Source organism: Apodemus sylvaticus, chromosome X (assembly GCF_947179515.1).
Source record: "Apodemus sylvaticus chromosome X, mApoSyl1.1, whole genome shotgun sequence".
Lineage (NCBI taxonomy): Eukaryota > Metazoa > Chordata > Mammalia > Rodentia > Muridae > Apodemus > Apodemus sylvaticus.
The window spans coordinates 150,831,308-150,844,062 of NC_067495.1; the positions used below are offsets into that span (position 1 = coordinate 150,831,308).

The 12,755-nt window shown below is 39.5% G+C and overlaps 1 protein-coding gene across 2 annotated transcripts in view; it reads right to left on the reverse strand.

The window, feature by feature from the left end:
• Positions 1–12,755, reverse strand: part of Gab3 (GRB2 associated binding protein 3) — a 160,855-nt gene that overhangs the window by 16,806 nt on the left and 131,294 nt on the right. For both annotated transcript variants that reach the window (XM_052171179.1, XM_052171178.1), the window contains exons 7-8: positions 9,248–9,329; positions 7,332–7,503 (exon numbers count right to left, since the gene is read on the reverse strand). In XM_052171179.1, the coding sequence (XP_052027139.1) occupies positions 7,332–7,503; positions 9,248–9,329 (254 nt within the window). The remainder of the gene's footprint in view (positions 1–7,331; positions 7,504–9,247; positions 9,330–12,755) is intronic.

The window sequence follows — 12,755 nt, forward strand, 5'->3', positions numbered from 1 at the left end:
TTTTGTTGGAGATATTTACTGGGCCTTTAAGATGTAAATCCTCACTCTCCTCTATACCTATAATCCTTAGATTTGGTCTTCTCATTGTGTCCTGGAGTTCCTGGATGTTTTGGGTTTTCAGCTTTATGCATTTTGCATTTTCTTTGACTGTTGAGTCAATGTTTTCTATAGTATCTTCAGCACCTGAGGTTCTGAAGATACTTGTTGACCTATGATCTCCTGTATTTCTTTAAGGGATTTTTGTGTTTCCTCTTTAAGGGCTTTTACTGTTGACCAATATTTTCCTGTATTTCTTTAAGGGAGTTATTTAAGTCTTTCTCGAAGCCCTCTATCAGCATCATGAGATATGTTTTTAAATCCAACTCTTGCTTTTCTGGTGTGTTGGGGCATCTGGTACTTGCTTTGGTGGGAGAACTGGATTCTGATGTGTCCTTGGTTTCTGTTGGTAGGGTTCTTGTGCTTGCCTTTCCCCATCTGGTTATCTCTGGTGTTAGTTGGTACTGTTGTCTCTGGCTGGAGTTTGGTCTTCCTGTGGGCCTATGAACCTGTGTCCTTACTCCTCTGAGCTCAGTGAAAGCACTGCTGGGAGATCACTCTCTCCTGGCAGGCTATGGACAGAAGGCTGTGGAGTTTCCTGGCTCCCTGGTGCAGATGGTGGCAGGAAGACTTCTGTCCCAGCTGCTCCACTGATCTTATGCCCTGTGTGCTCCTAGCTGGTCCCCTCCAGAAAGGAGGTGGAGATCTCACCTCTGTGCTCAGAAATGAAGATGCTGCTGGGAGATCTGGTGTGATGTGCACAGAAGGCTGTGGAGTCTCCTGGCTCCCTGGTGCACCTGGCTCCCTGGTGCAAATGGTGGCAGGAATACTCTGCTTGATTTTCTTGTAGAGCTTTCAGGTATCCTGTTAAGTTGGCAGTGTATGCTTTCTCCAGTTTCTTTTTGGAGGCACTCAGCTGAGTTTTACTCTTAGCACTGCTTTCACTGTGTCACATAAGTTTGCATATGTTGTGCCTTCATTTTCATTAAATTCTAAAAGGTCTTTAATGTTTTTTCTTCATTTCTTGCTTGACCATGTTATCATTGAGTTCAGCTTCCATGTGTATGTGGGTTTTCTGATTCTTTTGATGCTATTGAAGACCAGCTTAAGTCCTTAGTGATCAAATAGGGTGCATGGGATTATTTCAATATTCTATCTGTTGAGGCTTGTTTTTGTGACCAATTATATGGTCAATTTTGGAGAAGATACCATGAGGTGCTGAGAAGAAGATATATTCTTTTGATTTAGGATGAAATGTTCTATAGATATCTATTAAAACCATTTGGTCCATAACTTCTGCTTGTTTCAAAGTGTCTCTGTTTCATTTCTGTTTCCTTGATCTATCCACTGATGAGAGTGGGGTGTTGAATTCTCCCACTTTTATTGTGTGAGGTGTAATGTGTGCTTTGAACTTCAGTAAAGTTTCTTTTATGAATGTGGGTGACCTTGCATTTGGAGTATAGATGTTCAGATCTGAGAATTCCTCTTGGACAGTTTTTCTTTGATGAATATGAGGTGTCTTTCCTTGTTCTTTTTGATAACTTTTGGTTGAAAGTTGATTTTATTCTATATTAAAATGGCTACTCCAGTTTGTTTCTTAGGGCCATTTGCTTGGAAAATTGTTTTCCAGCTCTTTACCCTGATGTATTGTCTGTCTTTTTCACTGAGGTGCATTTCCTGTATGAAACAAAATGCTGGGTCCTGTTTACATATACAGTCTGTTAGTCTGTCTTTTTATTGAGGAATTCAGTCTATTTATGTTAAGAGATATTAAGGAATAGTGATTGTTGTTATTTTTGATATTAGAGGTATAATTTTACTAGTGCGGCTATCTTCTTTTGGGTTTGTTGAAAGAAGATTACTTTCTTGCTTTTTCTAGGGTATACTTTCCCTCCTTGTGTTGGTGTTTTCCATCTATTATCCCTTGTAGTTCTAGATTTGTGGAAATACGCTGTGTAAATTTGTTTTTGTCATGGAACTTGGTTTCTCCATCTATGGTAATTGAGAGTTTTGCTTGGTATAGTAGCCATGTGCATGCATTTGTGTTCTCTTAGGGTCTGTAAGACATCTGCACAGGATCTTGTAGTTTTCATAGTCTCTGGTAGGAATTCTGGTGTAATTCTGATAGGTCTGCCTTTATATGTTATTTGACCTTTCTCCCTTATTGCTTTTAGTATTCTTTCTTTGTTTTGTGCATTTGGTGTTTTGACTATTATGTGACCAGAGGAATTCTTTTCTGATCCAATCTATTTGGAGTTCTGTAGACTTCTTGTATGTTTATGGGATTCTCTTTCTTTAGGTTGGGAAAGTTTTCTTCTATAATTTTGTTGATGATATTGACTGGCCCTTTGATTTGGGAATATTTGCTCTCTCCTATATCTATTATCTTTAGATATAGTCTTCTCATTGTTTCCTGGATTTCCTGGATATTTTAGGTTAGGAGCTTTTTGCATTTTGCATTTTCTTTGACTGTTGTGTCAATGTTTTCTATAGTATCTTCTGTACCTAAGATTCTCTCTTCTGTCTCTTTTATTCTATTGGTGATGCTTGCATGTATGACTCCTGATTTCTTTCCTAGGTTTTCTATCTCCAGGGTTGTCTCCTGTCAGGAGCCTTAATGGGACAAGCTAACATACTAGCAGGTAATCATCTTGAAAAGGCCTGCTTCGGATATTTATATAATTGCAACAGGTGAGCACTTATTAAGCAAGGCTGTAAGGGACTCATTTTAGGAACGATTCCTGCTATTAATATGCTTTTCCTGTTATTATTAAACATATATAATAATCAATAAGTAATAGTACACCCCTTTGGAGCAGATCTCTGCAGATCCACGAGGACATACTGTCTTATAATGATAGACAAATAGATGACTTAAGTTTTAATGATGATTCTATAAGAATTCCTAAAAATTACACCCTTTTATAATGAGACTGCTATTAGGTCATTTTCTGATAACCAAAACTACAATGAGAACTCTGCCAATCTCTCAAGTGTCACCAGTTAACTGCTCTTAGATAATAACCAGACTTTCTCCTACTCAGAGCACATTCCAAGAGGTTGTAAAACAATTAACCAAAGGTCATAAAAAGGGAACTTATGATCTATTATAAGTGCTAGGACAGAAGATAAAATATTAAGTGGGTTTATCTGTACAAAATTTCCCTAATAACTTAGTAATGGTTTTAAACCTTGAGTGAACCTGTAAAGTAGAGACAGGTGATAGAAGTTTAGCTAGTTAATTACTCCTAATGGATATGCATGTAAACATTCTCTGTTGTAAATTTCTATCTCAATTTATGATTTGAAGTTTTGTGTGAACTTGTGAAGAACTTTGTAATATGTATTCTGAAAGATGTATAAATACTGAAGACAAGAAGAAAGAGCTCTCTCTCTCTCTCTCTCTCCCTCCCTCCCTCCCTCCCTCCCTCTACCTCTCCATCTCCCTCTCCCTCTCCCTCTCCCTCTCTTTGCCTTTTCCTCTTAGAGTAGAATTTTTCCCTTCCCCACTTAGACTAGAATCTTTTTGCCTTTCCCCACTTAGAGTAGAACATTTTCTCTTTTCCCATTTAGAAGAATTTTCCCTTTCCCCTGCTTAGGATCTTTCTGCCTTTCCCCTTAGATAGTTTTCATGGGAATCTTTTTACAACTTAGTAATAAACTATCTTCCTGTAACTTCCAACTAGCAGGCAGAAAGTTTGAGCCCAGCAGTTCCTGCTGAGATATAACAAAGGCCACATTGCTTAATCCTCAGATGTTATGCTACAAGTGTTAATCACCTAAGCCAGCAGTCTTTCACCCTCAGAAAAAGCAAGAACATTTTTTAGGACTTTTGAGAAGTTATCATCAGCATTTCAGTACAGTTAAGTTAGAAAGCTAGAAAGCCCTGTGACCCTCAGACTTTAAAGCCATCACCAGAGTCCTACTCTGTGCCTCCACCACTACCTTCTCTGGGTTGGCAGGCTCCCAGCAGCCTCCCTTTGTGATTTATTTTTTCTACTCCCATTTTTAGATCCTGGATGGTTTTGTTCAGTTCCATCACTTGTTTGATTGTGTTTTCCTGTAATTATTTAAGGGATTTTTGTGTTTCCTTTTTAAGGACTTCTACCTGCTTACCTATGTTCTCATGTATTTCTTTAAGGAAGTTATTTACGTCCTTCTTAAAGTTCTCTATCATCATCATGAGATGTAATTTTTAAATCAGAAAATTGCTTTTCTGGTATGTTGGGGTATCCAGGGCTCACTGTGGTAGGAGAACTGGTTTCTGATGATGCCAAGTAGCCTTGGTTTCTGTTGCTTATGTTCTTGCCCTTGCTTCTCACCATCTGGCTATCTCTGGTGTTAGCTTGTCTTGCTGTCTCTGACTGTGGCTTATCCTTCCTGCAAGCCTGTGTGTCAGTAGTCCTGGGAGACCAGTTCTCTCCTGGAGGAATTTTGGTATGGAGATCTTTGGCACAGAGCTCTTGGATACAGACTGAAACTAGTAGGATCCTGCTCCCAGCTGTTCCTTGGTTCCTATGTCCTAATGGCTCTGGGAGGGTCCCTCTTGGGCCACAAATTTGAGCAGAAGTGGTGGTCTTCCATGTGCTCACAGGTGTTTTGGCACTCCTGGAAGACTAGCTCTCTCCTGAATGTATTTGCTTATGGATTGCTGTGGCACAGTATTAGCTCTGGGCACAGGATCAGCTCTCAGTGCAGACCAAATGGAAACCAAAAGGATCCTGTCCCAGGCTTCTCCTTGGATCCTGTGTCCTGAGGTCTCTGGGTGGGTCTCTCAGAGCAGGAGTTGTGGTCTTACCTGTGTTCACAGGCACATCCACACTCCTGGGAGACCAGCTTTCTATGGAGCACTGTGGTACAGGGTCAGCTCCTGGCACAGACCAGATGGAAACTAGAAGGATCTTGTCTCATATGTGCTGTTAAGCTGCTAGTGTATGCTCTCTCCAGCTTCTTTTTGGAGGCACTCAGAGCTGTGAGTTTTCCTCTTAGCACTGTTTTCATTATGTCCCATAAGTTTGTGTATGTTATGTCAATATATGGAAGTAGATGACTAGTAACATACATTGGAGCCTGACTTTCAGGATTTGTGCATCAATAATTAGGTTGCTTGTGGGTGTTACCTTACAAAGGTATTTTGGAATGTAAACTTTCATACCAGATAAATTGTGAGTTATCAGTGAGATTTTCACTTTTTTAACAATTTAATTTTATTTATGTACATGAAATTCTTGTCTCCATATATATCTGGGCATCACTTGTATGCCTGAACCTAGCAGAGGACAAAAGAGGGCATCAAATCCTCTGGAAGTGGAGTTTCAGATGGCTGTGAGCCACAATGTCGGTGATGGGAATCAAACTTGTCCAATGATCTTAAATGCTGGCATGCCTCACTTTTAATAATTAGATCACAACTTCTCTTCAGTGGAGAAAAAACATATATGATTACAGAAAAAAATCAATGTAAATGATGTTAGTTCTGATTGTCATATAAGGGCATTGCATGGAATAAAATAAAGAATATAAATCAGTTATTTCAGAGTATATAATTACCTGGAGTTAAACACAGCTAAATGAGGTAAGACACCTCTTCACCTTTTTTTACATAATACTTCACTCACATCTACCATCAACCATTGTTGCCTATTCCTTAAGTGCTGTGTCATGTGGTTCAGTAATCCACAATCATTAACCACCTATGTACAGTTAAGCAAGCAATCAATATTTAACTGTGTTGTCTTACTGTCTCAAATATCAGAAGCAAACTGTTGGTGCCTGAAATAACTTTGCACTTGCTTGCATACATTTTAAGTTCACTTCCCGTTTCTGCTCTCCAGAGACAGAACACAGGTAGCTGTTCAGAATCTTTTATAGGAAAGTTTTCTTCTAAAAATTTCCCATGGGCCATTATTAAGTGTAAGAAATATTGGGAAGAACACAACAGATTTATGGATGAACCATTTCCAACCTGCATATGGTTAAGTGCATTATAACATAACTTTTATCAAATAAGACAAATAAAGCATTCAGTTGTTGCTTTCCTAGAGATAATTCATTTTAGACTTTTATTTTTATATAATATTTTAATATATTCTTTGAAATTTTCATAATGCATACAATGTGTTTTAATTGACTTGTATCTTCATGCATATGAGAATAAGATTATCTTCTCAAGAGTGTATTTTCAGTATCTTGAACATCATTCTTCTAAGATCTCTTTAAAAAATCTAATGTTCATACTGAACTCCCTGCTACTGTGTTGTGAATAGACATATTTCTGGATAAGGGTTCCCTAATTGCACTAATATTAGCACTTTTGAACTGTAATGTCTTATCAAAGCACAAAGATGTTACATCTCTACCACTCAAATCTACTGCCAGACCATAAAAGATGAATGTTCAGAAAGTTCAGAGGTCGATGTTTTTATAAAATAAAGTCTTGAATAAATGTATTTTCACAGCTTGGACTTTGGACATTTAGAGAATTAATTACAAACCCACTGGAATCAAACAGAACATCACAGGTTTTTTGAAATAATTGGTTACCATTTCTATTTTCTATAACATAACCTTTAGTCCTGGGTTCTCCTGAAATATTGTAGACTTCAACTGGTATAAGGAGCTGAATACTGTAAGAAAGAAAACTAACTTCAAGGTTGCTGAGGAGTGGCTCAGTAGATAAAGCACTTTGAACTCAAACATTAGGGTTTGAGTACAGATCTCCAGAACCCACATAAAACTAGGCATGATTACATATATCTAATTCAGGTACTTGCTAGGGAGGAGAAGGTAGATGAATCCCTGAAAGCCTCTAGCAAGATAGCCTAGTCAATCCTAAAATTAACTTGAGAGAGAGAGAGAGAGGAGAGAGAGAGAGAGAGAGAGAGAGAGAGAGACTGAGATAGAGAGAAGGAGAATTGAGGTGGTGGAACACTTCTGATGTCAACCCTTGGCCCTTACACACATGTGTATACACCTGTGCACATGCACCAATATGTACACATACATATTATAATACATACGTGCAACCATGACATATATGCATACACTTAAAATATACATTAAAAAAGAAAAGGAAAGGAGGAAATTAGCTTTCTCCCAATCTAAAAAAACTGATGACCTGGTTTTATAATCAGCCATGCTTTATGACTGCACACAGACTTTTGAGGAATGTACGATTGTCATAATGAACTCTCAAGATTAAATTTGGAGAAAAAAATAACGCGCACGCGCACGCGCGCACACACACACACACAAACACACACACTAACACACACACAAAAAAAACCCAAGATTACCATTTGAATGTAGCTTTCTTCTTCTTCTTCTTCTTCTTCTTCTTCTTCTTCTTCTTCTTCTTCTTCTTCTTCTTCTTCTTCTTCTTCTTCTTCTTCTTTTTCAGAAGGAGTGGCAAAAAATCTTGCACAATTAATATGATTTCTTTGTGGAGAGAGAAGGCTGGTTTGATTGCTAAGACCAAAGAATACAGATAAGGTCAATGCAATGTCTAACATCTGCTTTGAAGCATAGCCAGGAATAGACATCCCTGTGGGGTTTGAGCCCATTCCTTCCAAACACAGCTTCCTTTTGACCCAAGCAATTCTTAAAGAAGACACTTTCCAGCAGCCCTGTCCCACTCTGGAACAAATGCTTCCTAGTTGCTTTTTCCTAGGCCCTCCTTGTAACACAGACAAATGCATTTGTTTAGCAATCAACAAAAAATTAACAAAAATTCCCCAAAGTATTAAAGGTAACTGTCAGAATAAAAAATACTCCAAAGCAAAATCTAATCAATCAACCAAACAACAAAAACCCCTCCCCACTTCCTTGGGGTCTTTTTGTTTCAGAACTAGACAGGAGAAATAAGAAAGTATACTCAATCATCTGACAAGACAAGAAGAGACAGTATATTAATCTCTGTCTTCCTCCCAAGGCAGAAGAACAGGCTAAGCGTCTCTGCAGTTTGGCCAGGAAATAAAGCTCTCTGCAGAATTCTTTACAAACTTAGTGTGTCCACATGAGTAGGGTGGTATATGCTTTTAGCTTTATTTAATCCTAGAACTTGGTACAAAGAAACAGGCAGATTTCTGTGAGTTCAATGCCTTCCTAGTCTACAAAGTGAGCTCCAGGTAAACCAGTCCTTATATCAAAAAAGGTTCCATGTCCTGTGGCATTTATTGTGTGCCAGGAAACCCTTGGGCTAGCCTGAAATTCAGAAAATGAAGCTTCTAGAAGGTAAGAAGAGCAGGCACAGATATGTGAAGGTTTGTCTATCCAGCTTATAAACAACAATCCCACTTTCTCTGAAAACTCTTTTTTCAGATATGATTCATTAAATTGAGCTGGAACCCTAGTTTGTACTGCTATCTGTGCACTCTGTGCCATGAGTGATTCCAATCTGACAGAATTCCATAATTTTATCTCCCTTGAATACCTGAATTTGATAAAAAAAAAAGAGCCTATCTTTATTGATGTTGGAATTAAAGCATGAAAACAGGCTTGGAGTATGTGATAATCTTTGTTGCCAACATGACTACATCTGGAATCAACTAAAATGGAAGCATCTGGGCACACCTGTGAGACATTTTCTTTATTAGATCATTGAAGTAGGACGACCCACCCTAAACCTAGAGAACACCTTCTGACAACAGCTCACATAAAAAGATGTGAAAGACGAAAGCTTTTGCTTTTTTGCTTGCTTGCCTTCCCTCTCACTAGCAAGTTCATCTATCTTATTCCTGAGGCATTCCTTCACTGGCGTTAGAACCTACTTTCATGGGATTCCAATGTAGACTGAAGATCAACATCCCTCTGGGAATTCCCTGTGACTCCAGTACCAGATTGGGACTGTTGAGATATCCAGTATCATAGAATGGAATGACTACTGGATTCTTGGCCTTCTCACTGGAAGGCAGTCATGGTTGGACTAACTCCCATTTTGTGTGTGTGTGTGTGTGTGTACACATTCTATTAGTTCTGCTTCTTTAGGTAACCCTGACTAATACATAGCAAGATCATGCATCAAAGGAAAGAGTTCTGTAGGGAACAGGTACAGCAGGAAGAGAAAGAAGTTCCTAACACTGCGCTATTTCTGGAATTCAGAATCCAGAGAAACTCAGTCTGGCTCTTGATAACAAGATCAAATCCTCCTTTGGCTCTCTTAAGCAAGATGAAATGAGCTTCAACCACAAGAGACCTAAGGTCTAAGGCTTACCAAGGCACAGTGTGAGTCCTGGTTAGAGATGTGTGTTCTCGGATGGTGGAAAGGTTTCTCAGGTCCAAAGAAGGTGGCCGTGCTAAAAAAAAACAAAAAAAAAAAAAAACAAAAAACAAAACAAACAAACAAACAAACAAACAAAAAAAAAACAAAAAAAAAAACCAACAAACAAAAAAAACAGTGCACAGTATTCAGTATGGATAGCACTTTAAACAGAGAATCTAAGAATTTCATGAATTCATTGTTTTTAATAGCTGAATAGTACTCCATTATGTAAATGTACCACAGTTTCTGTATCCATTCCTCTGTTGAAGGACATCTGGGGTCTTTCCAGCTTCTGGCTATTACAAATAAGGCTGCTATGAACATAGTGGAGCATGTGTCATGGAACTAGAAAGTGTCATCCTGTGTGAAGTAACCCAATCACAAAAGAACACACATGGTATGCACTCACTGATAAGTGGATGTTAGCCCAAAAGCTCAAAATAAACATGTTACAATTCACAGACAACAGGAAGCTAAAGAAGGAAGACCAAAGTGGGGATGCTTTGGTTCCTCTGAGGAAGGGAACAAAATACTCACAGGAGCAATAAAAAAGACAAAGTGTGGAGCAGAGACTGAAGTAAAGGCTATCCAGAGACTGCCCTACCTGGAGATTCATCCTATAAACAGTCACCAAACCCCAAAACTACTATGGATGACAAGAAGTGCGAACCAAAAGAAGCCTGTTGTGGTTGTCTCTGAAGTGGCCTGCCAGAGCCTTATAGATACAGAGGCAGATGCTAGCAGCCAACCATTGGACTGAGCGCGGGGTTCAAAATGGAGGAGCTTGGGGGACTGTAGTTTACAGCCCCATGGGAAGAACGATGATGTCAGTCAACCAGATGTCCCAGGGCTCCCAGTGACTAAGTCATCCACCAAGGGGTACACATGGTTCTAGCCAAAAGAGTGGCAGAGGAAGGCCTTGTTGGGCATCAGTGGGAGGAGAGGTTCTTGGTCAGGTGAAGGCTCAATAGAGGCCCCAGTATGGGTAAATTGAGTGGGGGTCATGAGAATGGGGTTGGTGGAGGAGCATATTCTTGGAGGAAGGGGGTAGGAGGATGGGTTGGGGGTTTTCAGGGAGGGGGAAACTGGGAAGGGGTATAACATTTGAAATGTATATGAAGAATATATTCAATAAAAAATAGAAATGGAAGTTTCATACAATATTGGTTATTATAGAAAAATTAGAGAGCATTTATTGTTCATCAATAATATCCAAAGCACTTACCAACAAGTCAATGTACTATGCACCCCCATAAAGAATCTAAAGATTGTAAAAGCTTTCACAATCCACTTTCTTTACATGTCAAATTCAAATTTACTAACGGGAATTACTGGTGATGAGTGAGAATTTCAACATTTCACTTGGGGATACGATCAACTAATTGAACAAGTGGCCTTATGACACATTAGAAGTAAAAAACAATTAAACCATACATGTAGTCAATATACAGTTATTGGAGTCTCACTCTATCAGTTATAAATCAAGTGTTGGAAACACAATATTAACCAAATACACAAAAATTTGCAGCCTTGGGAAGATCAATGTATTCCAGACACTCTACATGTTTGAGAGGCAGACGTGATCAGCAGGTTCTAGTCTCCATGTCTCCACCTACTGGTCCTCCCACCTAAAATATTCTCCCTCATGTTATTGCCCAGTTACTTATCTTCACATCTCAGTTCAATATCCCCTGCTTTGGGTGGCCTCTGGCATCCAGACTGTGTCAGATGCCTCATCACAGGCCTCATGCTTTTGTTTGTTTACCATCCATGCACTCTTCCTGGGGTTTATGATGAAACAATATCTGTGATTATTTGACCAAAGTCTAGGCTATGATCCCAAATGGCAGTTTCCTTTTGGCTTGGTCAAGGCAGCAGCCTCTATACTAAGTATTTGTCTCAGTGGCCTATTTGCCTGCTTTTAAATCTATTTCCTCCACTAAAGTACATAAGCAGAAAGACATACTGACAAAGACCTTCCTGCTGCCCAGGTGTTTTCTCAGGTATCATGAACCTAGGCAACTGTCTGGACTGGGGAGAGTGAAATACATGAATGAAGTCCCTAGTGAGAAAGGCTCTCCTAGTAGCATGATACCAATCATCTGTCTTCAGGCTTCACCATCTCCTTCCTAACACACCAGTACATACTCAGTGGGTAAGAGCACTGACTGCAGTCTGGAGGAGAATAGGTTGGAGCACACAGGGCATACAATTAGTGGAGCAGCTGGGACAGGAGCCTTCCATTCACCATTTGCACCAGGAAGCCAGGCAGCTCCACAGTCTTCTGTGCACAGTCCACCAGGATAAAGTGATCTCCCAGCAGCACTTTCAGTTCTGAGTGCAGAGGTAAGATCTCCACTTTCTCACCAATATCTGTCCAGAGGGGAATGGCTAGGAACCCACAGGGCATAGGATAAGTGAAGCAGCTAAGACAGGAACCTTACAGATGCCATCTGCACTCAGGAGCCAAGTGGCTCCACAGCCATCTGCTCACAGAGAAGAGAGTTGGTCTCCCAGGAGCATGGTCACAGGCTTATAGGCCCACAAGAGGAACAAATTCCAGCCAGAGACAGCAAGACCAACTAACACCAGAGATAACCAGATAGTGAAAGGCAAGTGCAAGAACCCTACCAACAGAAACCAAGGTTACTTGACATCATCAGAACCTATTTCTCCCCACCACAGTGAGTCCTGGATACCACTACCCACCAGAAAGCAAGATTTGGATTTAAAATCATATCTCATGATGATGACAGAGGACTTTAAGAAGGACATAAATAACATGCTTAAAGAAATACAGGACACAGGTAAACAGCTAGAAGACCGTAATGAATTACAGGAAAACACATCCAAACATGGGGAGGAACTGAAGAAAACCATGCAGGATCTAAAAATAGAAGTTGAAACAATAAAAAAATCACAAAAGGAAACAACATTGGGGATAGAAAACATAGGAAAGAAATCAGGAGTCACAGATGCAAGCATCAACCTCAGAATACAAGAGATAGAAGAGAGAATCTCAGGTGCAGAAGATACCATAGAAAACATTGACACAACAGTCAAAGAAAATGCAAAAGGCAAAAAGCTCCTGACCCAAAACATCCAGGAAATCCAGGACACAATAAGAAGACCAAACCTAAGGACTATAGGTATTGAAGAGAGCAAAGACTCCCAACTTAAAGGGCCAGTAAATATGTTCAACAAAATTATAAAAGGAAACTTCCCTAACCTAAAGAAAGAGATGCCCATGAGCATACAAGAAGCCTACAGAACTCCAAACAGACTGCACAAGAAAAGAAATTACTCCCATCACATAATAATCAAAACACCAAAAGCACTGAACAAAGAAAGAATATTAAAAGCAGTAAGGGGAAAAGTCAAGTGACATATAAAGGCAGACCTATCAAAATTATACCAGATTTCTCACCAGAGACTATGAAAGCTAGAAGATCCTGAGCAG